The 27,383-nt window shown below is 42.8% G+C and overlaps 1 protein-coding gene across 1 annotated transcript; it reads left to right on the top strand.

Moving 5' to 3' along the window:
- LOC120528948 (E3 ubiquitin/ISG15 ligase TRIM25-like) lies at positions 1 to 27,383 on the top strand. Its single transcript, XM_039753021.1, has 3 exons — positions 1 to 582; positions 9,129 to 9,224; positions 27,069 to 27,383. Exons 1-3 carry the CDS (start codon positions 1 to 3, stop codon positions 27,381 to 27,383), a joined length of 993 nt encoding a protein of 330 aa, XP_039608955.1.

Below are 27,383 nucleotides of genomic sequence, written 5' to 3'. Positions count from 1 at the left end.
ATGGCTGAAGCCCAGCTGTTTGTATCACAAGATGAGTTCACCTGCTCGGTGTGTCTGGACACCCTGACTGACCCCGTCTCAATCCCCTGTGGTCATAATTTCTGCCTGAAGTGCCTCACAGACTGCTGGGAAAAGAGCCAAGAGTGCAGCTGTCCTCAATGCAGAGAAAACTTCACCACAAGGCCTGCTCTGCGAAGAAATAATCTGCTGAATGAAGTCATCAAGAAATTAAAGAAGACGACACTCAGTTCTCCTCCTCCTCCTCAGAATTGTGCTAGCCCTGTAGACGTGGAGTGTGACTTCTGTACTGGTAAGAAGTTCAGAGCAGTGAAGTCCTGTCTCACCTGCATGGCCTCCTACTGTCAGACTCACTTGCAGCTTCACTATGAAGGAGATGCTCGAAAACATCACAAACTGACTGATCCTGATAGAAATCTGAAGGAGAAACTCTGTGAGAAACATCAGAAAAGTCTGGAGATATTCTGTAAAACTGATGATTCCTGTATCTGCTTGATGTGTGTGGTGACTGGACATAATGGACATAAAATGGTCGAGCTGGAAACAGAAAGAGAAGAAAAGCAGGTGAGTGATGTTTAATGTTTAATGGAAACGGTTTGAATAACTTTGAGTTAAGGAATTTGTACATTTAATGTGACAGAGAAATCTATTCATCTACAGTAAAACTCGATTATCTGTCACTTGATTAACTGTCAGGACTAAATAACAAAAACCCAACCTTCTGCACGCCAGCGTCTCCTGATTACTACTGCGAGTTCTGCACATTGGAACAACAGAAATCCCAGTGTCCGTTACGTACCTTCAGCTTTAATAGCGGTTTGTAGCTTTTCTCTTTTGTTATAATTAAACTAAAGTACTATACATTGTTATGGCCTATCAACATATGTGTGTGCTGTTTGAACTTATTAAACGTTTACGAAACAGCAACAGCTCTTCAAGTATTGCTTCAATGGCGGACTAGGAAGGCCAACAGTGAACGATATAAAGCGGGATGCTGAAATAATTGAAAAAGGTGTTGAAAATGGAAACCAGTGATGGTAACGTTATTCTGCATTAATGTTAATGGTCTTCTGCATTGTAATTTTCTTTATATATTCTGTTATATCAGTTTGTGTTAATATGTTGTGGCGTGCAGGCAGCTGGTGATGCTCTCTATGGAGGCAGAAAGGGCAGAAAGCTGTAAGTGATGAGACTGGCTGAGGGGCTTCTGTTCTGTGAGGGGCGGACAGGAGAAGTTAGGAGAGAAGGGAAGGTGAGGAGCAGGGAGTCAGGAGACAATAAGCAGGAGTGTTTGTGGTGTCAGAAATACACAACGAGAGTGGCAGGAGATCAACTGATTGGTAGGGAAAGCTTTCTTTGATTGTTTAGGAGGTGAGCTCTGTAAGCCAAATAACGGAGTGTAAGACAGGACACCGCTTGTGAGGGAACGAAGACTTCATGTAAAACGTAGAAAACTTCAGGGGCCTCATGCGTAACGCTGTGCGTAGAATTCGCACTATAACATGACGTAGGCACAAAAGCCGAAATGTACTTACGCACAGAAAAATCTAGATGTAGGAATTTGTGCGTACTCCAACTTCAACGTTCTTCTGCTACATAACTCCCAGTCAGCGTGAAAAGATACGGACGTGCACGCGCCTGCTGTCCCGCCCCAACTCCTCCAGAATTACGCCTCTTTGAATATGCAAATCAATATAAATAGCCCTTAAGCTCCGCCTTTTGTGAAAAAAAATGGGAAAAGCACGGGGGAAAATATAAGAATTTCAGCGAATACCAAGTGGAGGCAAAGGAAAAACTTACTATTTGTTGGTTTAAACAGTGGAATAATCAAAAAAAGGAAGTTGATCAAGTGACAGAGTGTTGGAGAAACTCGAAAGCTGAAGTCCCCAAAGTTGTTTGTTGTTTTCATATATCCAAGTCGCCATGAAGAGTCGAGTCGTAGCCCACCGTCTGAGTGTCATATGAAAGCTTATTAGGGTACAAAGAAAAAAAAAGGCACACAGTGGGGAAAAAAAGCAGGAAATGTCAACTTTAATCTCGAAATTTCCCCTTTAATCACGTAGTTTATTTTGTCATTAAAGAAGAACATCATAAACTTCACCTTATAATTGTTTAATTTACTAGTTTCTCAAATCCCATCGTAACTAAAGTAGCACGTTAAATGCTTTGTTTTGTATTTGATCTTCTACGTGCTGTATGTGTGTGAATCACTACGTGCTTCTTAAACGGGCTTTCTCTTCCTCCGACAGGACACAGAATCCATTACATTCGTGATATTACAGCTCTCTGAATAATTATAATACTGATCTTTTTCATGATGATAGGATTTAAAGCAGTTATTAAACATGGGAACACGATGCCGGTACTGTCTCTTTCAAACGTACTAACACCCAATTCCTGTCCTTACTTTTCTTCCTCCAAATACCCAATCGCCAAACAATCAGCTCTGTAATGGACATTAAACCATCTGTAAGCTTAGAACGACAATTCTTCAAAACTTTTAAGGAACATTGAAATATCTTCGTAGTTCGTGTTTAATTATTCTATCCATCTCTCCTTCCAGCATACAGCAATCAATCAGGATCAATCTGTGAACTAGCTAGCGCTGCGGTACTGTGTCCTCATGTTTAATTATTAACAATACAGATTATTTAAATGAAGTTAGTTTTATCTGTATAATATAATCAACATATTTTGCTGCATTTTATCTTAAAAATGATATCGTCATCATATGTAAATATGCGCTTTATAAAGCGGTGCAGGCTGTGTAATATTATAACTGTATCTCAAGTTTACAGTGAGGTGATTGTACTTATAAGTACAGACAGTTCTACAAGGAGCACTTGATGGTCTGTTTGAGTGCGTTTAGAGTTCTTGGGATGAAACTGTTTGTGAACCGCGAGGTCAGTACAGGAAAGGTTCTGAAGTGTTTTGCTGTGGCTGAGGCAGCGTGTGCTTGATGCTGTGTCCTGATAATTAATCTTTCAAATCAGCTGCTGCTGTGATTCACACTCAGATACAGTGATATAAATACTCCGAGTGGTGCAGTGAGAGTAATATAGAAAAAGATGATCAGCTGTGGAAACTCCTAACGGGAGCAACTGAAACAAGAAAAAGAAGAAGGTGCAGTGAGAGTAACAACGCTAAAGCAGTTACGGTATTTGGAATACTATCGCTATTCCATGGACCATTAGGTTGTTACAGGTTAATTACAATCAGATGCATTAAACTAATAAACAAAATGCGGTTAGTTTCAGTGTATTTATAAAGCTGCGTCAGGAAAATAAGGAGTAAACACACAGGAACAGTAGCACTGCTTTGAAGCTGGGTGCCGCCAGTCTGCAAAACCGAGCGGAGAACTTGCGTACGACAAGGCATGAGGTACCGTGGAAAAGTGCGTGGCTTTACGCCAAGTTTAGGTTTTAAACATCGCGATTTGAACGTGGAAACGTTTTTACGCAAAATTTTTGTGCGTGTTCACCATTTATATATGAGGCCCCAGGACTTCTGAGTTGTATTTGCTTATTACGCTGGTCATTACAATATTATATAAATTAATTCATTTTGTTAATATCATTTTTTACGACGGTTTGCTAAACTAATCTACTGTATGTCATTTTTAAAGTAGCTGCTCTGTTATCCGTCTTTTCTCCTATCCGTCACAGCTTCGGTCCTGACCCCTGACTGATAATCGAGGTTTTACTGGACCTTATAAACCTGATGTTTCAAGTTCAGAGCATTGCCTGCTGGAGTCCATCCTGGTCAGACTGGGTGCAAGTCATGAAACAGCTCAGGATGAGATCCCCAAGATGGCCCACAAACACCTGAGTTCTCTCCTCACAGCCAGCTGAGTTTCTTTCTGCTCTGATCAGTTTCTCTTTTGAGTTTCTAAGGCAGTGGGAGACCAACTATAGCCTGCTGTCTAGAAATGTCCTCTGGCAGGGGTGCGAGTGTCATGTGGGCTACGCTTAGAAATGTCTGACATTCGGACCCTCCTGAGGTGTTCTTAACAAGATGATGTTACAGTTGGTTGATGTAAGCGTAGTAAGTGAGCACACAATGTCATCCTAAACGTAATTCAATCGAAGGTCTGACACGTCAATAGACACACTCTGTACTGCTGACACTTACATGCTGAGTGTGCTTAGCTGCTCCTCTGCCTTTGTGGTGTTTGTCCATTTTTAAAGAATCAAAGTTTGTTTCTGATTTGGCTGATCTCAGGGCTGTTTAGGAGACACATTATTGTCACATGTCAATCTGTATTGTACTCCAGAGTTAAGTCTACGATTCTTACAATAAGTTCAGCTCAGAAATGTCAATATACTATTCCAGTGTAGATTTTCTGTTTTTAATGATATAACTCATCAGGCTCTTCATTAGTGATTAGACATCATGTTATTTAGTGGAGCAGTAAGGACATTTTGAATGTCAAACCCCTGAGTGATAATCCCACGAAATGTATGATTATGACAAAGACTCTGAACTTTCTTATTTGGTAAAACCATAACAAGTCCAGCGGGAGTGTAAAGAACTTACTAGAAGTGTAAGTCTGACCATCTAAGCCAAATTTCAAATCCCCCATCACTACCACACAACCTCAATGTACAGTAAGTTCAGATAAAGACACTTAACTTCAGTCCACCATTTGGTGTTTCTTCAGATAAAGGACTAGTGTCACATCGCCTCTGCCAGGTCTCAGTGAGTGACACAAATGTGGCTGAGTCCTCGCTGGAATATTAAAAGAGCTCGGCTCACAGGTGAACAAACGTTTAGAAACCAACATCTCAAACAACAATGAAGTCTATGAAGTGGCCTGATATTTTTCAGTTTAATATGAATCAGGTCACTAATGTCGGCATCTAATTTTTGATCTCTTTATGTTTTCTGTTGTTTGGCTATCACTTGATTTGGATTGATTTACATAAATCAGTTCTTCAGATGTCCCTGAAAGCAGACATGTAATTGTAGGACAGACTGGCACTGCTTGGTCAGAAGTCTTTTTCTTAAGATGCCACCGCCTGCCCCTCTTTTATTGACTCGTACCTTCAGCTCAGATGTCAGTTCACTTCACCAGGACTCTCCTCGACAGTTTTGGGTGTCATCTGATCAGTCTGATCAAACACAGCAAATGACACCCAGCGATGTCTCAGTGTGTCACTCTTTATCACTTTGTGACTGAAGAAGGAGCCGAACCTCAACTTGATGGACAACACTTAGCAGGAATTAGCAGTATAAGGTTGGATTTCTGTTCATCCAAGACACCTACAGCAGCAAGTCCACTCCGTCCTTTATAACCCTTTGTAAGCACTAGACCTCTGATCTCTGCCCCTGGATTATCTTCTGCCCTGTAGTAAGACCCTTATTGTGGCCAACACAAAGGCTAAATGATCTCTTCTGCTCCAAAGGGTAACATAGTACCAGACGGTAAGAGGTTAAGACCCCTGTAATGGAGTTGAACATGGGGGTCTCATTCAGTCCTGACTTGATAAAGGAAAGCAAGGTGCACAAGTAAGAGAGACCACCTATAAAATCTGTAGAATTACTGAAGGAGGACATCAACTAGCAGTTGTATATTTTTTTGCCACTAAAAGATAACCAGTAAGTGTGAAAACTCAAAGACTTTAAACTGCAGAACAACTCACAGTCACAACAAGAAAAGGACAAGAGAGAGAAAAGAATCTGTTAGAAGAAAGACAAAGCAAACTGAATGTTCTTAAATGTGCGAAAGAGGAAGCCCTCCATGGACACGACAATCTGGACAAAGCGTCGCCTCCACCTGAGTGACCATAAACCAAGTCAGGAGTTCACCTGCTCGGAGTCTGAGAACTTCTGACTGTGACTCGGTAGTTAAGATAAAGCCATGGGGTGAATTCTGGGAGTTGACATCACCATAACTTTGTGAAGGAGAAGGCTCAGCTATTGTGAGGGTCTCTTCATAAATTCAGTAAGAAAACTAAAGTGGACTTGAATCAGTTCAGAGCAGCGTCTCACACACACAGAGGAGCTGTAAGGGAGTGTAGACAACCTGAGAGGAAAACCAAACTGTCATCACAGTGCTGACTCAAGAAACTTAATAAGTAACTAAGAACTGAAGGAGAACTGAGACGAGAACATTTAAAAGCTGGTTCTGAATGAATGATATTTCCTGGGAAACTTTTTGAATAAACAGTATGAGAAATAAAATCACAAGTTATGTGCCTTTCCTATAAATGCAGGAGAAAGAACCAACTAAGGTAACGGAGACTCATGTTTGGTGTTGTCTGTTGATGTCGTCTGTCTGTATACACTTGAATACGTACATCTTCAGTTGTCCTTATATTAGAAATACATTTTATTGTCGACTGTGACTTGTCCCTGGTGGAGTTTGCATGTTCTCATTGTGTTCATGTGGGTTTCTTCCTACAATCGAAAGACATGCAGTTTAGGTGGACTGGGGCTTTGGAATATTAGCTCTACTGTGTGTGTATTCAACCTCGATTTTCTTGTTTTTTATTGTCTTCTTAGGGAATCAGGAGTAGGGCGGTCTCACAAACATGGCATGTTAAAGCCCACAGAGACACTCCTTGGGTGATTTTTGGACAAACAAGAAAAGAGAAATTTTGTTCTTTCCAGTGTGAGGAGCGCAGAGTGAAGAGTAAAGCAGACAGGCCTGTTCCTTGTGCTGCTCCAGTGTTGCTCACACAGTCCTTGAGTCTGCCTGACAGATAGTTCACCATCAGGACACCACAGGCTCACCCACCTGCACATCTCTGAGCTGACCCCTTAACAGGAATGGCTGGGTGGTATCGAAGGCTCAAGAGAAACCAAAACACATAAACATAAGAAACATCTCTCTATTATAAGAGACGACACATGACATTTCTGAAGAGACTTTTTAGAAGTCCAGAGAGACGTATTTAAGATCCGCAAGATGGAGACTTTGGCCATTTCGTAAGTCAACAAAAATGAAAGTAAAGATCGCATTCACACAGACAAACAGAAATTATTACTCGGTGAAATAACAGAACAGTAAAAAGAGATTGAATATATTGTTTGGATTGAAACTTTAAGTCAGAGACTTGTAGATCGTCTAATTCGTGTTGCCATCAGGGAAAAGTAGTGTTTCTTCCCAATGAAGAGGCCTCTCTGCGAGAATTAAAAGATTTGTGGTTTGGTGAAAGTGAAATCCACGTACACGATCACACTTGGGTCACAGAGTGGCACAGATACACAGGAGAATTTAGAGACAAACGTTATTCAGACACTTCAAACAAACATAAGTCTCTTTCAGGAGTGAATCGAGCTCTGTGTGTAGTCGGAGGGGACAGTTCCGTCTCTCATTTAGAAGAACAGAAAATCTTCCTGTTCATAGGGGCGCACCTCGGGAGCGGGACCACCACAGGAGCAGAGGATGTATGGAGAAGAGAGACAAGGCAGTGAGACAAAAGGACAGGTGCTGTACAGCCTTTTAAATGTTTTTTTGGAGGGTCAGGAGGAGGAATATAGGGGTGTGGTGGAAAGCTTTGCTGGGTGGTGAGAGCAGAGTCATTTACAGTTAAACATCACAAAGACAAAGGAACTGGTGGTGGACTTTAGGAAGCGGGCTCCTTCTCCCATCATTGTCACTATCAGAGGAACGGAGGTTGAAGTAGTTGAGGACTATAGGTACCTGGGAGTACACATTGACCGTAAACTTGACTGGTCCAAGAACACAGACACTGTGATCAAGAAAGGGAATAGCTGGCTCTACCGAATGAGGACGCTTATGTCATTTAATGTATGCAGGAAAATGCTGACAATGTTTTATCACTCTGTGATAGAGAGTGTGGTGTTTTTTGCAGCTGTGAGCTGGGGCAGTGCGGTGAAGAAGACAGCTGATCACAACAGGCTGAAAGAGCTGATTAAAAAGGCTGGTTCTGTCCTAGGCGTCAAACTAGAGGATCTGATGGAGGTGTCCGAGAGGAGAATGCTGAAAAAGCTCCTCAGTATCACGGACAACCCCTCTCACCCCATGCACGCCTCCTTGAGGAACCATCAGAGCACACACAGCAAAAGACTCATTGCCCCCAAATGCAGAACTGAACACCACAGGAGATCTTTTCTACCTGTGGCAATAAGGCTTTATAACTCCTTTTGGTTCTGTAGGTGATCTTTTCAGCCTTGGTGGTGGTATGTTAGTCCCATTATGTCATCACAAGCGGCTAGCTCATTTTACTGAGGCACAAGTACTAAGTCACTTTTAATTGTCATATTCTTGTTATATGCTGTCGTATTTTGTACATTTGAACAACTGTTATTTGCACAATTACTATTTTTCACTTTTTAAATCTTTATTGTACTATCTTTATTTCTCTTGTTGCACTGAACATGCCAATGACATAAGAATTTCCCTCGGGATGAATAAAGTTCTTATCTTATCTTATCTTAAATGTTTAAGTTCCGCACGAACCAAACCTGGGGGTGGGCGAGCAAAGTGAGTAGGGGGCAGATCTCCATAGTTTTATTAAAAATAATAATCCGTCACCTAAACAAAATATATGAGGTAAGTAATATATAAAAAATATCATTTCTGAGTTTTAGAATTCCTTTTAGTTGCTTTCTTCATGAATTGAACAGAATCGTTTGTGTATTTCAGTATCTTACTTGACTGCAGAAAATGAGAACGGCAGACAACGTCCTCAGATGTCTGACTCAGAATATCAAATGGTCTTGTAGATCCTATAATTACTGACATGACGTGTTTTAAGTCCTCCTGGCCTTTCACCAGTTTCTTTACTTTACACTCCAGTTTGTTTTTATTATATATGGTGTTGTGTGAACTTCACATTTCCCAGTTTGTCGATGTGATGTCTTCTAAACGTCAAGAGCTAACTCACACACCAGTGTGCCTTCAAACTGTCTTCTGTATTTGACGCACTCTTCAAGCCCAAACTCAATCTTACGTCAATTAAATTAAACCTTTCTTTTAATCTTTATTGTCATTCCTGTTTGTTAAATCAAATCTGAGTTATGTCATGAAATGTCAAACAAATGTGCTGTGAAAATATCAGTAGTCAGAAAGAGAAGAAGAAATCACAAAGTTAACGTGAATTCTGATCTGACCACGCATGTCCTCTTGTGTGTCCAAACAGAAACAGCTGGGGGTGACACTGAGTGACATCAAGAGGAAACTTGAGGAGAGAGAGAAGACACTGAAGGAGACGAGGAGGATGATGGACAAGATGAAGGTGAGTGGAATAGGAAGACAACACTTCGTATCAAAGAGAGGAGAAATAAATGAGAACTTTAAGAACAGCAGAGCTTCAATGGTGATGATGAGTAGGGACACGAGAAGGGAGAGTTAGAGAGGATGTGTTTTGGTGTCCTTCATGGCCTTTCACTGTTGACAGAATCCCAGGTGTTATACAGTGGAGACTCAGACAGCATAACCCTAAAGTCCTCTGATATTCCATCAGCTACTTAAAGGGGACTTAACTCTACTGACAGAAACTCACACTGAAGGTTGACGCTGATGTTCTGAATTAGATCAGTGGGCACAATGTCCATTAATGAACTAAGTTGTTTTTATTTTATATCATTGCATGCAATCAATTTCAACTTATATAACAAATTACTTTCAAAGTCAAAATAAAAAATAATAAAGAAAATCAGAAAGTTAAAACAGAAATCTAAACAAACAAAAAAAAAAATTAAAACTACCAAACAGGATTCACGCTGCAGCCAAGAAAAAGAGAGAAGAGCCGAGAACTGGGCCAAAATTCCAATAATTTAAATAGATAGATAAAAAAATAAATAAATAAAAACTTACAGTTTCCTTTTCCTCTGCAATGGTTGCTTCTTTTAAAGTTTTATTAATTAGATCTTGCCATATTTTAAAAAGATTTTGAACAGATCTTCTAAGTGAGAATTTGTTTTTTTTTTATGTCAAACATCAGTGACCCAGTGACTTATCACAGGTGGGCTGGGGGTCTTCAAGTTCAGCAGCACAAGTCCGTGAGCTCACAATGTGGTCAAGGCAGTTACAGTCAATGTGTCCTCCTCCACTTTAGGCCCCTCTTTTAGCCCACCAACCACAACTGTTAGTGAGTTAGGAGTGATTGTGACCCCACGGCTGTCTGATAAAACATTCAAACATTTTGGCCCTAAATGATGTTACTTTGTTGTCCTCCCAAAACATGTGGAACATTTAGGCTGAATATCAATTCCCACACTAAGCAGGTTCGATTCTTTCCAAAATTCTAAATGAGATAAATGTGATCGATGAAAGAGTCGAGGTCAGATGGTTGAATATTTCAGACATATGGAGCTGGAGTGTATTCTATGCATGACTGACTTTCACTCCTTTTCTGAGATATTCATTAAAAGGTCCTTTTCCCACCGTATCCTAGGACCCTTAAAGGGGAAATTCTTTGAAATGTTTTAATATGTTACTGAGATACCTGTTTAACTCCTCAGGACTGATCAGGAATTCTTCTGGAAAAGCAATGGGTGGGAGGTGTGGAAAATTGGGTTGGTTATTTGGGTAGAATTTTGTTGTCTGTAGCTTCTGTAAACTTTGCTAATAATAGTGGAGCTAACTTACTTGAAAACGTCTTTATAAAATTCCACTAGTTGCAATCAGGGCCTGTTGTTTTCCCACTTTGGAGTGACTCTACAGCATCCAGTAACTCTGAGAGTTTCAGAGGTTTGTCCAGTTCCTCTTCACTAATAATGTCCAGCTGTTGTCTTTGTTTTACATCAAAGAACTCCTCAGACTGTGTCTTGTCTTCTTTAAACTGAGTAGACTATGAAGTCTTATAGTACTTGCTAAATGTGTGAGTTATATATTTTAGGCTTCATTACTTTATCTACAGTTGTGCTGGTAATGTTTGTTATTGCATTGCAAACTTCCTGCTTTTTGATTGCTGAGCTAAGATCTTATTAGCCTTCTCTCCATGTTCACCGTAATGATGTTGTGATTTAAAGATGAGTTGTTCAGATTCTTTTGTTATCAAGAGATAAATTCTGATTTGAGAGCCTGTCTTTTCCTGTAAAATACCTCATTTGGAGAGATGGGATATTCTTGATTTATTCTGGAGGTTGTAATGGCCTTCTCTTGTTCATTGTGGTATTTCTCAGTTTTATTAGACTCCACAGCTTAAAGATCTCCACTGTTTGACTGAGTGCAGAGTTTACACAACATACACCTCCAAATGATTTACTTCAACTTTAATATTTTATCACAAAGGGCAGTAAGGTTGTCCAGTGGTAGCATCTGCTGAATCTCAGATCCACTTTCCTCCATTCACATTCACTGTGGAGTTTACCCCTTCTTCCAGTATCTCAGTGGGTTTCTAACAGTTATTCCAGATCTTCCACCACATCCTCACATTTCAGTTTGGTTAATTGGCAAAAACACCAAATTGGCTTCCATTGTGATCACTAGTGTAGCTGTGACACTGTAATGAGTTGGCAGACTGTCTATGGTAGCACCCTCTCCGATGCCCAGTTCTGCCAGGATTTATGTTCTCATCCAGTAGAGACAGAACTCTTCACACACATTTCTGTGCCCAGACAGACCAAACTTATCCAAACTAATTTATTTAACGCAGACTCACATTAAACAGACCAACACCATTGAGTGTACTAAAGTACTAAACGCAGCCGGTCCAGAACAGTGGGGTGTGTCTATAGTTCAAAGAAAGTAGGTGGGGCACAATGTGTCACTCAACACTGTGTACTCTCATCCAGATATAGAGGTGGTAGCTGAAGAAGTACAAGTGAAAGAGAGTCAGCCTCACAGACTGACGTTCACTTTGGTTTATGTTTCTACGCTTGTCTGCTTTTGTTGTTCCCGCCTGGAATTCCTGCCTATTAGTGATGCATGACATCCCCTCTTTACATCCAAGCTGTCCGTGACATTTTTCAGCCAGGATTCCTTCTACTAGATGTTGTTCAAAGTCCCGTTTCATATCTTTTTTGTTTATTTATTAATGGTAATTTTGATTTGGTTGAGTATGTGCTTTATTCTTTGTATTAGATTTAATCTATAAGATGCCTTTGTTATGTTCCATGTGGTTTGTGTGTGGCTCACGCGCTGTAAACCCAAGGGTCTCCCACAGTTTCATGGTGAATGTGCTCTGCGAGTTTGTTAAGTTACTGTGTTCTTTTAGCTGTGCCTTATGCTTTTGTGATTTTCTGGATTTTTTAGCCTCTGCTTTGATTTTCAATAAATGTCTTTGGATTTTGTTTGGAATCTTTGTTTTGGATTGGCTTGTATGGCTCAAAAGAGTGTCAGTGTATTTGGAATACAACTTTATGATGAATAAATGTTTAATTATATAAAGATTCTTTGAGGGCCATTTTCTATCTATCTATCTATCTATCTCATGTGGCATATGCTGAGGTTCTGACCACTTTGTCACTACTGCTCCTCAGCTTTTTACCAAAGTCTTTAAATTGTTCTGCAGTACTGGTTGTCTGATCCATCAGTAGTATAATGTCAGGCGGCTTCTGTCAAAATTTAATCCAAATTTGATTGATGAGATTAAACCCCGCCCCTTTTTAATCGAAGACCGGAAGTCCCGCCCCCACCCACCGGATGTTTTGTTGACCTTTGATGACCTTTATCAGGGTCCCTGTTGATTGATGACAGGAAGTCCCCTCCCCCAACCACCTGTTGTTTGTTGACCTTTAGCCCTGCCATCTGTTTTCCCTAGGAAACTGTCAAGGGCAATTTGATGGATGCCCCCTCCTTGAACCCCCCACCACCCCGCCCCCCTTGAACCCAGCACCACCCCCAACCACTTCCCAGCCCCCCTCTTCCTAAGACATGTTCAGGCATGTTGCAGCCGGACTGAAGGGAATGCCTAAGCCTCACCGATAGACAGCACATGATGTCTGGCCCCTCCACTTCCTGGGACACTTCTGAAACTGTTGTATAAAAAGTGGTGCATTTTCCTCAGTTCTAAACACTCTGTGAAGAAAAAAATGGAATCTATGACCGATGCCTCAGTGAAGCGTCAGTTCCACAGGCTCTATTCTAAGGGTCGTTTGAAAAGGGTTAAAAGATGTTTGGTTCCCGAGTTTCTTCAAGCTGGAGCGGCCGACGAGGAACGGGTCAAGTTGTGCGAAACAAGGGTAGAATCAGGCGCGCACATTAAGGAAAACTGTCCTCCGCCTGTAGTATTCAAGGACTGAATTCTGCAAGCTGAAGCGACGGACCGGTAAAGGACTAACTGGTTGAAACATCATTCGAATCGAGCGACGACGAATTGTAAACCCCCCCCTTTATTTACGCCACGCCCCATCCCTCTTACCATAAATACTCAGTCTGTCAACGGATCCAGACAAAGGATCAGACCGTTTCAGAATTCTTTGAAGCTTTTAAAAGCTCTCGCATATAGTCAGCTCCGGACTCTGAAATGACGGATGCCGGCGTAACAGCCTCGGGGTTTCCGCCTAAGACTCCAAAGACTGCAGCTTCAAGACCTGAATCTTACCATTTCTATGACTCTGGCCGGATGGATTGCATTCAGGACCACCAAGAATCTGACCCGCGTTATTTTACTATACGGCCTGATTACACTCTCTGGTCAAGAGACCTTGAGACAGACAGCGGATTCCAGTTTCCTTGGTCTAGTCGTGCGTCACCCGTCACAGCCAATGGTGATCAGATGGACACAGGCATCTCCGTTAATGGCGATCAGACGGAAACCTCTTACCTAGCTCCAGGACAGCCTTGGGTGCACAAACAAGTTCCGCAGGAACCGATGTTGATAGGACTTTCTGAGACAAATATGGATTGCCCCGATGGGGTACTGCCAGAAACCTGGAAAAAGGCCCTGCAGCTTGTTAAAGGTTTGATGACGTCTCTGCTGGACATTATTGTCTACTGCGACCAGAAAAAAGAATGTCAAGGCTGTGGTATAAATCACCCTGCCCAGGTAAGGCATACATGCCTCTTTGAACCTGAAATCGGCTACCGTCAAGGTCGCTTTCAGAAGATTCTGAATATTTTCCGTAAATATTGGCTGAAACGACTAGCTGTTAAAGTTCTCGGGTATTTTAATATTCTACTGCCGATTCCCAAAATATGTGTAGTGATTGAAAAGACTGTAGATGAATTTGAAAGTACCAGCTCTATTCATGATACTGTAATGCAGTCATTTTATGAAATGGATGAATACTCCTACTGTGTAACCCGCCGTGTGGCAAATGAGTTTTGTGTTTAAATATTAATCATGAGGGTCATATGAATCTGTGGACTAAATATGACCTGGAATTTGATGATATGATAGAGCTGATGGGTCTTTCTGAGCCTGAAACCACAACCGTCTGAAAAATTCAGACTCCTAAATAAAGGTTTTCTAATTTTTTAACTGGTGTCAGTGTCTGTTTTATCACCGGCGATCGAGCAGGTCTTGGAAAAAACGAAATCCCGGAATCCTTTTACCAAGGGTTACGAACAAACCTTTTCAGACGAGGTATTTACCGTTTCTGAACTAGTCCCCAGGGATCCGCCCGTCTACAAGCTCAAGGATTATGACGGCGAAGACATTATAGGTTCCTTTTATGACGCCGAAGTTACAAAAGATTCGAGGTACGGACGTCTTTAGGATTGAAAAGATTTTGGCGAAAAAAAATATCCGTAGAAAAAAGCATATTTTGGTGAAATGCCTCGGGTGGCCGGAAAAGTTTAACAGTTGGATCCCTGAAAGCTACGCGCAAGACGTTAAATACTGAGAATCAAAAATAGTATTTCATTCACGGTCTGATCACAATGGAGAGAAAAAGCTTTTACGTTGTACTACCCAGCAATTCTTCCCAAGATGTTTTCCCTAATAATACCATCGCCGAATTTACCGTCAAATTATCCGCCCCAATCGAACTACAGGGCCCCTGGGAAGTTGGATTGGCCGAAATTCAGTATCCGCACACCTGGAATACCCTAGACAAACCGGATAATGAATTTATGTTGGTGCATCCACTAATAGCTAAATTTTATAGTATTCCCGCTGGCTATTACTCTAGTGTCGAGAAAGTGACAGACAAGATGAATGAAGTGGTAATGAAAGATTCAAAATTCTCGGAGGCCCGTTCAGCAGACCATGCGAAATTCCGCTATAGCGCTCTAAAGCGTAGATTCTATTTCTCAAACACTGTGAAGGATGAAACTCTGCATGTCAAGGGACAATTAGGTAGGATTCTAGGAGCTCATCCGACAAAACTATTGGTCTGGTGAATGAAGCTCCTTACCCCTGGATATCAGAGCGGGTTTTATTCCTTGTACGTCTACAGTGACATTGTTTCTCACCAAAGAGTCGGAGACAGCTACGTCCCTCTCTTGAGATGCGTACATATTGAGGATGAGATGAATAAGATTACCACAATCACCTACGACAAGCCGCACTACATTCCGGTCAGCAAGAATCAGTTTGATACTTTGACCATTGAAATAAAGACGGATCAGAACAAAGCGGTTCCATTTCAGTTTGGCAAGGTCATAGTCAAGTTACATTTCAGACCCTCCAAGAGGTGTATACACGACTAATACTGAGATGAGATCTTACCTGGACCCCAACCCTTACGCATTATTATGAAGCCCAAGCCGGTAATGGACTCCCCGGGTTCTCTGGGTCCCCAGTGATGTACAGCTCTGGGATCAGAGGGATATTTCGAGGGCTATTTAGAAGAGCTTTGCCTCTCTTGAAAAGAGGATTCAAAATTGTCAAACCACACATTAAATCAGCCGCTAAGAATATTGTCAAAGACGTGGTGGCTGGAGCCATGTCAGGAGCGATGACTCGAGGAAACGAAGAAAATCAAGCTGGGGCGGGTCTAATGGTGATGAGGAAAACTAAACGTAAGAGACCTCCGGTCACGACCAGCCCGATCATCAAAAAGACGACCGATCAGCTTTTACTTCATTTTCTTCTCTCCGCCACAACGATAAGTTCACGCCAGAAAAAGAAATCGAAAACATTTTTAACTCAAAATGTTTTTCGTTCATCGAATGTCTCAAGAGTGTGTGAAATCCGAACTGGACTTGTTTACGGTACCCTATACTCAGACTAGTGTAGAAAAAAGCATCTACGTCGAGATCCCCCCTCTCTCAGCTCTATCTGAAGTCGCCCCGCTGGAGTTTCTGATTACCGGGAATGGGGAAGACTACTTGGGCCTGAATAACACGCTTCTACACGTCCGATGCAAAATCGTCAATGCCGACGGAACTAATCCACCCCCCGAGGCCAAGGTAGCCTTTGTTAATTATCCGATAGCCGCTTTATTTTCACAAGTGGATGTAACCCTGGGAGATCGCTTAATATCACAGAGTTCCAGCCTTTACCCATATAGGGCCCTTTTTGAGGGATTGTTAAATTACAGCAGTGAAACTCTCAAGTACCAATTTGGTACAGGTCTTTTTTACAAAGACTCGGCTGACGAACATGAAAACACAACCTTGGACGGCCCGAATGAGGGGTTCAAAAAAAGAAACGGTTATACGGTCCAGGGTAAGACAGTAGAGCTCCTCGGATCTATTCATTCCGACCTATTTTTTCAAGAAAAATTAATTCTAAACGGAGTGGACGTCAGAATAAAAATGGTGCGTAGCAAAAATTAATTCTGTCTGATGTCCGGAGATGCCGAGCATTACAAAGTAAACATTTTAGCCGCCTCTCTTTTTGTCAAGAAAGTTAAACGCCAACGCCAAGTACCCCTTGGAAAGAGTGAATATGAAAGTTCTCAGTTTACCGGCCGGGATTCGGGTGAGCAATCAGGAGAATTTGTTCTTGGGACAATTACCCAAGTACGTGGTCCTTGGCATGGTGGATAATGACGCCTTTTCCGGGGATTACGCCAGAAACCCCTTCAATTTCAAGCATAACAATGTGGAATTCCTGGCCTTGTATTTGGACAGAGAACAGATTCCCGCCAAACCATTTCAGCCCAATTTTGCTAATGACACCACAGCTCGAGAATATTACAACCTTGTGTTGGCGACCGGAAAACACTTGAAAGACCAGCCTCTAGCCATCAGCCATTCTGAATTCTGAATTTGCCTTTGATTTGACGCCAGATCAAGAATGCGGGGACCATTTCTCATTGATGAAAACTGGGAACATGAGATTTGAAATCCGCTTTCGGCAGCTCCTACCCCATACTGTGAATCTAATAGTGTACGCGGTCTTTGACAACATTATTGAAATAAACCAGAGAAGAAATATACTTTATGATTACCAAAAAAGCATGAACACCCTGCAGATCAACGAACTCATGTCCAGTAATCCGTACACAGCAAATCTGTTTCACGGAGTGTTAGCTTGCGACGAACTGCCTAAAATGATACTTACGGAGCTCCCGACCATGATCATCGTCAATACTCACCGTCAAAATCAACCCGGAGAACACTGGCTGGCGATACATCTCAGAGAAGACGGAATTGGATAATTTTTTGATTCCTACAGAGCTCCACCAGACTTTATCTATTTTCCTGAGGAAATATACAGCTTTTTAAACAGAAACTGTAAAGAAATTATTCACCATACCCGGCAGCTTCAAAACTGGTTTTCCACCGCTCTGGACAACACTGTATTTTTTTCCTGCATCATAGAGGAAAAGGACGCTCTTATCAAGAGGTCATGAACCTGTATTTTAATGAAGTCACCAAGAACGATGATATGGTTCAAAATTTTGTCAACACCTTGTTTAAGAACACTTTAAGAAGCTTTCAGGATCAACCCTGCATGCAAAGTTCTGGACCCTGTAATTATCTTAATAAAGAACAGGCAAACTGTGTAATAAAAAATAATATTTTATTAAACAAAAATATAATTACATTTCAATAAGGAATCCATTCATTCTTTTTGCGAGATCTGGTTTTCCTGCCAACAGGTGTATCAGTAGCAGACGCCACGGCAGCAGAGGCAGCAGAGGCAGCAGAGACAGCAGAGACAGCAGAAGCCCCGTCTGGGGAGGTTGGTTTGAAACTCTCTAGAAGTTCTCTAGTGTCCATGTTTGGTACGGCCGAGGTCGGAATGTTCAATCCAGCCAGGGCCTTAATAAATTCTTTCCAACCCCTAGGTCTTTGATAGGATGGTATGTTATGACGGGCGGTTAAGTTCTGCATTAGATCGACCATATTCGTTCCGGGTAACGGTTCTCCACGAAACACAAACTCTCCCAAGCCATTCCAATAGGTTGTATTAGGGTGATGCGTCATTTTCTGTAAAATTATTTCAGTATATTTCTTTGATTTATCCGGAGCACTTTTTAAAATATCGTCGTACACCCATTCTTCTGGGGTACTAGACGCATCTTTGAGCGCCTCTGGCGGCACCTCCTGGCTCTCGACAGGCATCAATAATGTCAGAGAACCGGTTTCTTTATCCGCTTTTTTCACAAAGGTAATGTATCTTTGTCGTATAAAGATTTACTTTTGCATCGACACTCAAATCATCGCGCTCAAGTATGTGTTTCATTTGTTTATCCAGTTCACTTTCCGTAGCGCTTAAAATGTCGTTGGAAGTCGGGGGTTTCTGATGCCACTGAGCCATTTGTTGTTGAGGGACCAGGTACATCTTACACGTGTATTCCATACTTATACTCTTGAAGCTATTAAACTAGTAATGAAAGGAATGGCCACGCTTAGCAGGGCTCCGAGAAAACCTCCTTTCTGATTTAAAAGGACTTTTTTCTTTTTAACGGGCAGTTTTTTATCGCTGAGTTTTTTAACGGCACAACAATGCTTCTTCAGCAACTTGAACTGCCTAGAAGTCAGGGGGACATGACCTTTTAAAGTATTGAGAGCTATTTCGGCCAGAGCATAAATGAAATCGTCAGGAGCCTCGCTCAGCATCGCTTTTCTTCGGCGACAGGAGACCCTATGTAGGGTCTTGAGCAGAGGGAGATTTATTTTTATTCTGCACGACATGCCGTCTGTTTTTCAAATACTCGGAAAATCGCACGTCTTTATCTTTTCATGACGTACGCCACAGGCCAGTCGGGGGGAAACATACCGGTACGTAAACGAAATTCTTCAGGCGTCTGGGCTTTCAGATCCACCAGCAGATAACTGTAAGGTTGTCGCGTAGCGTCCTCAAAGGCCTCCAAGAAAAATTTCACCCTACCAGGGTACATTTGACGCGCTAAATTAGTGATTTGCAGCTTATCTCTCGGGTTTTTAAAAAGGGTGATGTAATTGGCATTCAGATTTATCGTTCTACTTTTCTTGCCTTGAAAAAATAAATTTTGGACCAAGTAAATGATGGACAAATTCCTGTGATGAGTATATTTTGTGAAGGCCCTCTCTATCTCTTGGCTATGGCTTGCCTGTTCCATCAAATCATCGACGATCACCAAGTTAACTCGATCAGGCGGTAGTAGTTCATCGCCATTTAAGGAAGCGGGTAATCCCTCCAAAAATTACATTTTGGGAAATCTGGCTAATAGTTCGTCGTACAGAGGCTGCCAACAGCTATAAAACCAGACTCTATTGTCAGGGCGACGAGAAAGCACATGTTCTGTGTGTTCCAAAAGCTTTTTCACATAATGCGATTTGCCCAAACAGGAGGGTCCCGAGACTATTTTTGAGAACGGGTGTTGAAGTCTTACATCAAAGCCCTCTTTAGTATCCATATGGTAGAGATGTGAAATCGGGCAAGAGAACCCTTTTGTTGTACACCACTCTGAATCTCTTTCTGAGTGGGCGATTTTGCAACATCAGGGTCTTTTTGTTCCTATGAATCTGCATACCATGAACGGTTATTTCTTTTGCGAGATCGTTTTCTACAAAACAATGCACTAGATCCATTAACGAATATAGGTTTACCTCTTTACCGTTTGGTGATTGAGAGTAATACCCTTTACTTTCATGCAGACCTTGCCTTTGAACATTTTGTACGCATACGTTTTTGGACCTTCAGAAACAAATTCTTCTATGTAGTCATCAGGATCTAGTTCGCTGGTGAGTTCGCCTAAATAGTCACCGAGCGGCGGTGTGTACTGTCCGGGAGATGCTGTGAAGATAATGGAATCTGTATCATGATACAGAATCCTCGGCCCTAAACGATCCAGCAATTCATACAATTCTAGCCGGGCATAGGCCGTGGTGAAAGCGGCGATCACCACATTGACAGGGCCGGGTACAACATATCGGTCATCCGCATACCTCCACTGCACCTGAGTGATTTTTTCGCTGACAAAGCCAAAATAGGAGACCCGATACATGTCTGAGAACAGGTAATCAAAGAATTCTTGGGTGTGTTTAACAAACGTCGTGGTCAGTTGGTTAGGCTTCTGACCGAATTTTCCCCAAAGAGAATTCAGAAATAACTTGGAAATTTGTCTCTTGGCGGGATTGGAGGCTATGTTTTCACGCTCCAATAATACGCCTTCTTAAGAAATAGTCGTCAACATAGCGCTGCCGGGACGCTTCGTCCACGACCCATGAGGGCCACCCAGAGGCCTCCTGTTTGCCTTTCAGATGAATTTTGATGTACTCGGAAAATAAATCTGCGGTACTCTGCTCGTAGTGCCATATCTCATGAATTTTTAAAACTTTGTACCCTTTATCTAAGGCCCTGAGTATTTCGACGCTGCACCAGGTTCCTGTTAAAGACCTTTCCCGATCATTGTGACGGCAAAGGCCGGTGGTTGTCTGGGTTTCTGCACACGTACGGCACAGAACGAACATCAATTTATTGCAAATTCTTAAAGGGAGGACCGGAAAATACAAATTGCGTGGGGCGAGCATGGTGATTTTAATGAGCCCGAAGTATTGCTTAAGATCGCCAAACTCCTCAAAAACAAAGGTCGGATGGCCGATCGGGTAGGTTTTTGTTTTGTTGACGTAGGGGTACAGACTTGTAAAATCGTAATATTGCATTTGCTCGTCACCTTGGACCTTATGGTATAATTTGATCGCGTTGGTGCGCCCTCCATAAAGGGAATCACGGGGATTGATAGGTTCAGGAAACTCAAAGCGTCTTAAGAAATCCTGAAGCTCCGCGTCCTCTTTTTTCATGCGCTCCCAATCGTGTTCCCAAAGCACTTTCACCGTCTGATTAAAGTTTTCCAGCAATTTAATGAGTTTATCGTTAAACGTTTTAAACAATTCTGCATAAGACGTCCCCGTAAGAGGGTGCTTGGCTTGCGCATCGTAGCACTCTGGACATCCGTGATAAAAGCAGCCAGCAAACTCAAAGGCCGTCGGGACACCCTGAACTTCGGCATAACCATCTAGATAAAAGGATCCCATCTTGACTTCACCGTGATTCTGCGCATGTCGAATGTTTATTTTTTCCTTCTCGGAAAGAAACATTAGCAACTGAATAGAAGCATTAGAATAAGCTTTGTGAGTGCTTTTGTAGTGATCAGTAGGAATGATTCCAATTGCATTATCAGGCATGCAGTTTTGTCTGTACATGGACAGACAGAGAGAAGCTAGGGTCATACACTGAAAAGGATCAATATTACCGATCCCGATCACTTCATCTCTAAATTTCATACAGGCAGTTCTCAAAATAACCACAATAGTACGCCAGACATCTCTTTTAATAGTCTCAGGTTTTCACTGGACGGCCTTTTCCTACCTTTGCGCCCTACAGGATATTCAAGGAAGCTGTCTGTTCCACTGTCGTTGCTGCTGTCGCTGCTGTCGCGTTCTTTGCTGCTAGCGCTAGACCCGTTTTCAGGCATGACCTAAATTTAAGCAAAGGTTACAGTTAAAAGCACAGAAAATGAAAATTTGCATTCAATGTTATTCTTATTGAAAAAAGTAATATAAAACCTATCCTTTAATTTCTGGGTAGAACCTTGGAAAAAGTATACAGATGCAGCAAATGTAAACTTATGTCGGGTACGGAATTGTACCCAGGAGACTCTAATTCTATAAATTGCTCAAATGCCCAGCGAAGAACGTCACCCAACAGCACCAGTCTTTCGTGATGTCACCGGTCGTGGTCAGGCCGATGGGAATATCGGGGTGAATAACGATTTCTTCGCAGAGATCCTCGCTCAGAGTGAGGCGATGTCGGTAAAGTTCCCCACCTGAGGGATGAACGCTGTCTAGAATTAGAAGACACCGACGATTGTGCTGGAGAATACCCACGGCTGCTCTGGCTGGGTGCCGGAGAATGCCCTTGGCTGTTCTGAGATGGTGCTGGAGAATACCCCCTGTTGCTCTGAGATGGTGCCGGAGAATGCCCTAGGCTGTTCTGAGATTGCCCTCGGCTGCTCTGAGAGGCTGCTGGAGAATACCCCCTGATGCTCTGAGAAGTTGTTGTTGTTTGTGGATCCTCACAGTTTTTGTACAGTTCTAGATTGTCTGAACCTTGCAGCAATTGCGTTAAAACACCCAGGAAAGTTGAATCTGAAAATAAAATTATAACCTTCTCAGTTAAAGGACTCTTTTCACAAAATCTGCAGATAAGTGTGATCCCCAAAGTTTCATCCATAAATTGAAAAGGCCACTTACCGTGACTGTACAAATCAGTGTAATCCCTTTGAGAAACTGTTTGGTTTTGTACAGAATTTTCGTCTACAAAACAAAATACACCCCTATTTAAAATGCTCTTGCAGCAGCTGAACCAAATGACCGGCCAATCCAGACACCCACACACACACAGACACACCTCAAACGGTTAATTATCACAGAACGTTTTAATATGCATCATCCCTATTCAACCTGATAGGCTTCTTGTAACTACCCGAAGCACTTTAACAAACTGCATGAGCCATCCCTAAACTAAGTTGGATAAAATCATTTTCAAAATAATCGGGTCTCAAGGTAATAAAATATAATCTCATAAATACAGAAACACGTTATAATATTCATTTACCTGATGATTCAACAATACTTTTGATACGTCTAAAGCACCCTAGTATGTCTTACATTTCATTTTAGCAAAGCTCGGGGGCTTCCGAACGCTAGTAATTACATGCACGCCTGCACACATGCACGACTACACACACCCGAAAGTGCGCGCACACGTATGCACATAGAAACGATGTAAACATTTCAGTATTTTAATAAAAATTCTCACCTGGTTCATCAAAATCGATTGGCAATTTACTTGTACAGTATATATAAATCTAAAGAAAAGAAAATAAAGGAATCAACTGCACGTTTTGAAATAACTTTATTGTATTCCTGGACATTTTCCATTACAACCCAGTAATTATACTCAAATATTCACTCACGCACGCGTTCATGCGGTTAGTTAAGACATGTTTATAGACTCATCAGCCCATTTCATGAGCGGATCAACCCAGAAGAAACATGTTATAAACAGTTTTATATTGACAAACACATAAGTGCTTATACATGCACGCGAGCTACCGACACCCCCGATATACGCACGCAGCAGCCTTAATACTGATATGCAAGCCATGCGTATTAAACAAGATATATTAAAAAAGGTTTTTACCATTTTGCGAATCGACGGGTATGAACAGCTCTAAGGAAAAAATATAAGAATTCAGACCACAGTTTTTAAAACATTTTCATTTAATGCGTTGGGTCCCCGCCAGGGCTGGAGCCCGGCCGGGACGCCTTGGAGGACGTGAGGAGGGCTTGTGCCTCCTCCAGACCGCGAGGGGGCGTCCGTCCTGGTTCTGTTGGGAGCCACGGGTCGAGGGCATGGAAGCCCTACCCTGTAGGGGCCTGTGGTTACCGCCAGGCGGCGCCCCGATGCCGGTCTATCCCGTACGGTCCTCGGCTGGGGCTGGAGCCCGGCCGGGACGCTTGGAGGGCCAGAGGAGGGCGAGTGCCTCCTCCAGACAGAGTGGGGCGTCCGTCCTGGTTAGGCAGGGGGCCTCGGGTACAGGGCATGGAAGCCCAGCCCTGTAGGGACCCGTGGCCACCGCCAGGCGGAGCCCCAGTGCCTAATTATCCCGGGAGCCCGGCACTTCCGCCACACCAGTTAGTGCCGGGGGGAAGACTTTATGTGGCGCCCGGAGAGCTGCCAGGAGGACAGCCGACACTTCCGCCACGCTGGGGCGTGGCCAAGGAGCGGATACTGGGAACACCTGGGGCTCATCCGGGAGCCTTATTTAAGGGGCCGCCTCCCTCCAGTCATGGGTGGAAGTCGGGAGGAAGTGGACTGAGCGAGAGGAAGGACTGGAGGCGGCCAGGAAGGCACAAGAGACTGTGGACCTGGACTTTGGGGAAATCGGTGCGAGTAGGCACTGGGGGTGCACGTGAGCACAGTATACTGTAAATAGTGTATATAAATAAATAGTGTGTGGAGAAAATATGATGTCCGTCTGTCTGTGCCGGGGCCAGCGTTCACAGCGTATAAAATCATAAATAGCCTTACCTGGGTGTTCGGTTGTGACGATTGTTGCAGTTTGGTCTGTATCAAGAATAATTAGATTTCATTTAGATGTAGTCATTAAAATTACAATACATTATTCTAATAAATTCGTACTGACAAACCGTATTGGGAGCGATTCATCTTTGCTGTTCTGAATGAAGCGTAGAGGTATGGGTGTGGGCTGCGACCGTCGCTTATTTATACATCCGAAAGAGTTGGATGTTTTGGAATATTCCCTGTGATTTGTAATAACAGGTGTTTTGCCATCATTTTGGCCGGACATCCGTGTAATGTCTGTTTGTCCGGTGTTTAAAAAAACACCTTTGGATGGGTGATGAAAAATCCAGAATTTGTTTAATAGATTCCATTGTAACCCAGTAGATTTGTTTAATCATCTGCACGCATTTCCGTAAGACCTTTTTCACCTTTCGGCCACGAGGTTAAGGGTCATCAACGGCCTGACCCCGTCCTAAGGGCGGAAGGGATGAATCGATACCAAATCACCAGCGACCCCAATCAACTCCAGACGGCCGGAGGTGGGGTGGGGTGAGGTGATGTGAGGTGGGGTTAGGTTTGGAGGTGAGGGTGAGGGTGAGGTGTGAGGGCTTTGGAAAGAGCCGTTTTGACAAAGAGTATTTTAAAGTTCCTTTCTCTAGCCCAAGATATCCGATCTGATTAAGGCATTCAAACTTTTAGAAAAAACTAAACGCGTTTCTTCATGAGGGGAGGATTAACAGGGGTAGAACAAGGGATGGCTTTAGATCGATTTAAATACAAATTATAAATATATTAATTCATTTAGCATTTAGACGTCTCCAGCGTGATTTAAAAGGGAACTGCTGCATCTTATTTAACTGTGTGATTTTTAAAGGGCTTATAGCGAACTAGTTATCTCGGGTTTTACACGTTATCATGAAAGCCTTTAACTTTTTAAGACCCATGCGTCTTGGGAATGGAAGAAGGGGGGCTTACGCTCAGCTGTTGAAAAGCCTGCGCACGCCTGGACTGAATCAGCGTGGAGCTGTCAGGGGAGGAGGTGAACTTACACACAGCTCCGCCCATATGGCATGCACTGACGGCTCTAGCTGCGCTCTGGGCTCAGTGTGAACAGAGAGAAAGATCCTTTCTGTGTGCTTTGGCCCTGGCCATTTCGTGGGCGCGCGCAGGGGCTGCTAAAAGCCAGGCTGCACAGAGGGTGCCGGGCAGCTTGTATTTCAGTGTGCTTTGAACTACAAGCACACGCCAGCGGGGCTGCTAAAAGCTAGACTGCTTGTCTTTCTGTGCGCTGCTGAATGCTTTTAAACTCAGAGCCTGTCTGTGAAAGGATTTTTACTGAGATGGGAAGGAAAGGCTGTTTTGGCTTAGATAAAATATAAGGGGGTTTACAAATGATATAGCAACGATTAGATAGATATTTTTAAAATAATTGTTACATAGATACAAGGATTCTTACCTAAAGCAATATTGGCAGGAACGGCGACAAGTTAGATCGGTCCGAACGGAGACTGTGTGTGTGTATGTCCTTGGAAGAAGGGGGCCAGACATCATGTGCTGTCTATCGGTGAGGCTTAGGCATTCCCTTCAGTCCGGCTGCAACATGCCTGAACATGTCTTAGGAAGAGGGGCACTGGGAAGTGGTTGGGGTGGTGCTGGGTTCAAGGGGGGCGGGGTGGTGGGGGGTTCAAGGAGGGTGGGGGCATCTATCAAATTGCCCTTGACAGTTTCCTGGGAAAACAGATGGCAGGGCTAAAGGTCAACAAACAACAGGTGGTTGGGGGAGGGGACTTCCTGTCATCAATCAACAGGGACCCTGATAAAGGTCATCAAAGGTCAACAAAACACCCGGGGGTGTGGGGAGGGGACTTCCTGAAAGGTCATCAAAGGTCAACAAAACATCCGGTGGGTGAGGGGCGGGACTTCCGGTCTTAAATTAAAAAGGGGCGGGGTTTAATCTCATCAATCAAATTTGGATTAAATTTTGACAGAAGCCGCCTGACATTATACTACTTCCATCCACTTGTAATTGTTCACCTAGAACTGGACACATGTGACAATGACATGTGCAAAGTTCTGAAAACAGCAGAACACCTCCAGCTTTGGGGTTGATGATCCTGGACAGCAGGCACCTTTTACCTCACATTTACTTCACACTTAGTAACACACAGCCAGGTGTCATCATACAACTATGAGTCATAGTTACAATAGCAAATTCATTAGTAATAATGCCAAGTTCATAAATGAAGTAGAAATACATCAGAAATGGAAATAAAGACACAACTCTGAGCTTTACAATGAAAAAGTGAAGGAAGAAGGTAAATATGCAAAGAGTTCTTGTTCTTCTTTATTCTCAGTGTGTGTTGTCCTACTCCACACCTAACCTCAGGCTGAGCAGGAGATGCCATTTTTAAAGGCAGACTTTTATACAAACTGTTGGGTCAAATGGAGTCCTCACTCGACAGTAGAGGTGTCCCCAGCAGCTCCTGCCAATGGCTCTCAAGCTCCTTCACAAGGAAGCCTTTTATGACTGCGTATCTTATAAAGTCCTGCAGTTTCCTTAGTAGCAGCATCAGCAGATGCTGTTACTCGGCATAATGGTGGGAACATATTGTCTTGGAGTCAGTCTGCAACCGACCTTCCTTCTGCAGATAAAGTAAAACCAGTCACTCCAGCCAATTCAAACTGTCCTTAACAACATTAAAATAGCAAGAAATGTGCCTTCTGATTGGTTATTCTTATCAGGTGACTCAATTCTAAATCTTTATCCTGTTTATTCAGATGTCTGTGGTAAGAGAGGTGGAAGAAAATGAGAAGAGCTTCACTGCTCTGATACGGTGCATTGAGGAAGCCCACAGGAAACTGACTGAGAGGATCAGAGAACAAGAAAAGAAAGAAATGGAGAAGGCTGAAGGATTAATGGAGCAACTGAAGAAGGAGATTGAGGAGCTGAAGAGGAGAGAAGCGGAGCTGAAGGAGCTTTCAGAGACCAAGGACCATCTCCACTTCCTGCAGGTGAGAGCGACACTTCACAGGGAGTCTGATCAGATTGGGATGTGTGGGACCGGAGAACATTTAGAGAGGAATTCGATCTGA

Source organism: Polypterus senegalus, chromosome 4 (genome assembly GCF_016835505.1).
Source record: "Polypterus senegalus isolate Bchr_013 chromosome 4, ASM1683550v1, whole genome shotgun sequence".
NCBI lineage: Eukaryota > Metazoa > Chordata > Cladistia > Polypteriformes > Polypteridae > Polypterus > Polypterus senegalus.
Note: the sequence above shows the minus strand (reverse complement) of the source record. Positions and strands in the feature narration are given on the sequence as shown.

Bases quoted from the DNA above. Each gene is read 5' to 3' on its own strand.
- LOC120528948 (XM_039753021.1), top strand. From the start codon at position 1: ATGGCTGAAGCCCAGCTGTTTGTATCACAAGATGAGTTCACCTGCTCG. The intron at 583-9,128 runs GTGAGTGATGTT...GTGTCCAAACAG, and splicing joins CAGAAAGAGAAGAAAAGCAG to AAACAGCTGGGGGTGACACT. The intron at 9,225-27,068 runs GTGAGTGGAATA...CTGTTTATTCAG, and splicing joins GGATGATGGACAAGATGAAG to ATGTCTGTGGTAAGAGAGGT.